At 38.4% G+C, this 2,103-nt stretch overlaps 1 protein-coding gene across 3 annotated transcripts; it reads right to left on the bottom strand.

Moving 5' to 3' along the window:
- Positions 1–895: 895 nt before the first annotated feature.
- Positions 896–2,097, bottom strand: LOC110035353 (protein trichome birefringence-like 12). 3 transcript variants are annotated; one of them, XM_020739587.1, is made up of 3 exons: positions 1,371–2,097; positions 1,151–1,218; positions 899–971 (listed from the first exon to the last, which is right to left on the bottom strand). In XM_020739587.1, exons 1-3 carry the CDS (start codon positions 1,961–1,963, stop codon positions 937–939), a joined length of 696 nt encoding a protein of 231 aa, XP_020595246.1. In that variant the 5' UTR covers positions 1,964–2,097; the 3' UTR covers positions 899–936. The 3 variants fall into 3 exon arrangements, with proteins under 3 accessions (XP_020595247.1, XP_020595246.1, XP_020595245.1); XM_020739586.1 differs by having other exon boundaries at positions 912–978; XM_020739588.1 differs by lacking the exon at positions 1,151–1,218 and having other exon boundaries at positions 896–971.
- Between the last annotated feature and the right edge of the window lie 6 nt (positions 2,098–2,103).

Genomic DNA, 2,103 nt, shown 5'->3' with positions numbered 1-2,103 from the left:
TATATAGATGTTATATCTTTCCTTTCATGTTATTTTCCTTTTATTGTCTGTCCAATTCTAAGATTCATGTAAGGGTATCTATACCTCATTTTCATGACAATACAATAACTCCACTAAAATTCTTAAAACCAACATATATGAATTTAATTTTATAGAATTATATTTTATTTTATTTGACCAGCTTTTTTTAAGTTATTTCATTGTTGTACATCGAAAAAAAATTTATCAATATAAAGAGTTAAAAGGCAATATTTTAACTTAAGCAAGAACAAATAGTAAGAAGATTATTTTACTTTGTTCCCAACAATTTCTCCCTATTGGCCATACAAAAGGGTAAAGGATTTCCTGGTTTTCTTCTAAGTGGTGTGTCCGCCGCTTGGATTCAAACGAATTTGCATAAACTCTAAAGCCAATTTAACATTAATTTCATTATCTTGAGCTTAGCTGCTGAATTTCCATTGTGTTTTACTCTTGAACTTTGCTGTTTTTATTTAGCAAAGCCCTGTTCAACAAACCATTTATCAATTTAATAAGTGCTGTTAAAATCTATGTTTAGTTAGTGGAATAAAAAACTATGCCTAGGTTTAAGTTACTCACCAAGTTATTTGTTTGATATCGATCATGGGGCAACTTGCTATGTCAAATTTTTCAATACAAAATAGTCTTTCAGTAGAGCACAAACATCTTGATGCACATTATGCATATCCAGTAACATATAAAAGACAATAGAGTATGCACAAATAGGTGCAATGGGAAAACGTTACAAAAAATACCGTAGATTCTATATATTTCAAAGAATGTAAATTACTCTTTATGTAAATAAGAAATGTTTATTACCAGTGTCCGGTATTGAATATTAAGACATCATAGAACTGGGTTATATTCGCCCAATCATCAGCTGGAATATCGACGTCCACCTTGTAAAATCCCTTCAAACTATCTCTGCTCGGAAGATCCAACTGCTCCACAGGCTGCCACCTTTATATAATTAGTTATGAATAAGTAAAAGTAAATCAAAACTATTTAACAGATAAGTGCAAAAAAGATCTAGCAACAGTTTCGTATAAATGTTTTCTCATGTTTATAAAATGCATCATCTATACTATCTGCCTTAGTACACTAAACAATACTTAGCTCCACTGCAACTTACAGAATATGGCACAATAAAACAATATCTTCACACCCAGAATTACATAACTCATGCCCTTGCAATATGTACTGAAAAAAAAAGAGATTTTTTAATAAGTGTAAGGTTTGCAATTAGAGGAACCAACGTAATGCAACAAGATTGTTTATAAGTATATAGTTCATCATACAGAACTAGCCAGAATTTCACCCAAATTATCAATCACTTTCAAGCAAATGCTTACATGTACTTAGCAAGCAGCACAGCCCGGTGGTAAGCCAGAGTGAAATCAAACTTGGGGAAGTAGCCACCCCTCCACGCCCCTTTCCTCTTCCACTTCCGCGCACCTGGGTCAGCCGAACTCAGCACACAAAGGAACGCCACGATAAAATTCTCATTTAGTGAATCTCCAACGAACCCAATGCGCCGCCCCTTCATTGCATGAAGAAAGGCGGCAGGGTCGATCCGCGGCAGCGGCGACCCACCATAACCTTCAGGAATCCATACCCAAGAGTTGATCGCATCCATGTTCTCCCTCGCATTGCGAAAACAATTCCACGCGTTGCGATGAAATTTACAGGAAGCGTCGTACAGTGATCTGCTGTGATTTTTGCGTTGGGGATCGTGGGTCCAGAAACCGCGGGTGAGATCAGCTGCGCGGATACTGCAAAGAGTATTGGTGTGTCGGCGGAGTGGAGGCGAGACCTTAAAGGAGAAGGGAGAGGATAGAAGGGAGGATGATGAGAAGAGGAGGAGAACGGCTAGGGTTAGGAGAAGAACGATGGAGGAAAGTCGAGGGGAGAGCTTCGTAGGCGGGTAGATGGATTCGCGAGCCATTAAAGCGTCGCCGACCAACGGTAGTTGGTCGGAATGCTGATAAACAGGCAAACGTGGCGGGCAACGACAATAGACGACTGATAGCGATTTGGCAACGACAGATGTTGGCAGAAATCTCTAAGAGGCTGTCTGATAACTCA

This window comes from Phalaenopsis equestris, unplaced genomic scaffold, assembly GCF_001263595.1.
Source record: "Phalaenopsis equestris unplaced genomic scaffold, ASM126359v1 Scaffold197407, whole genome shotgun sequence".
Taxonomy (NCBI): Eukaryota; Viridiplantae; Streptophyta; class Magnoliopsida; order Asparagales; family Orchidaceae; genus Phalaenopsis; species Phalaenopsis equestris.
The sequence above is the reverse complement of the archived record's forward strand: the minus strand, read 5'-3'. Positions and strand labels throughout refer to the sequence as shown.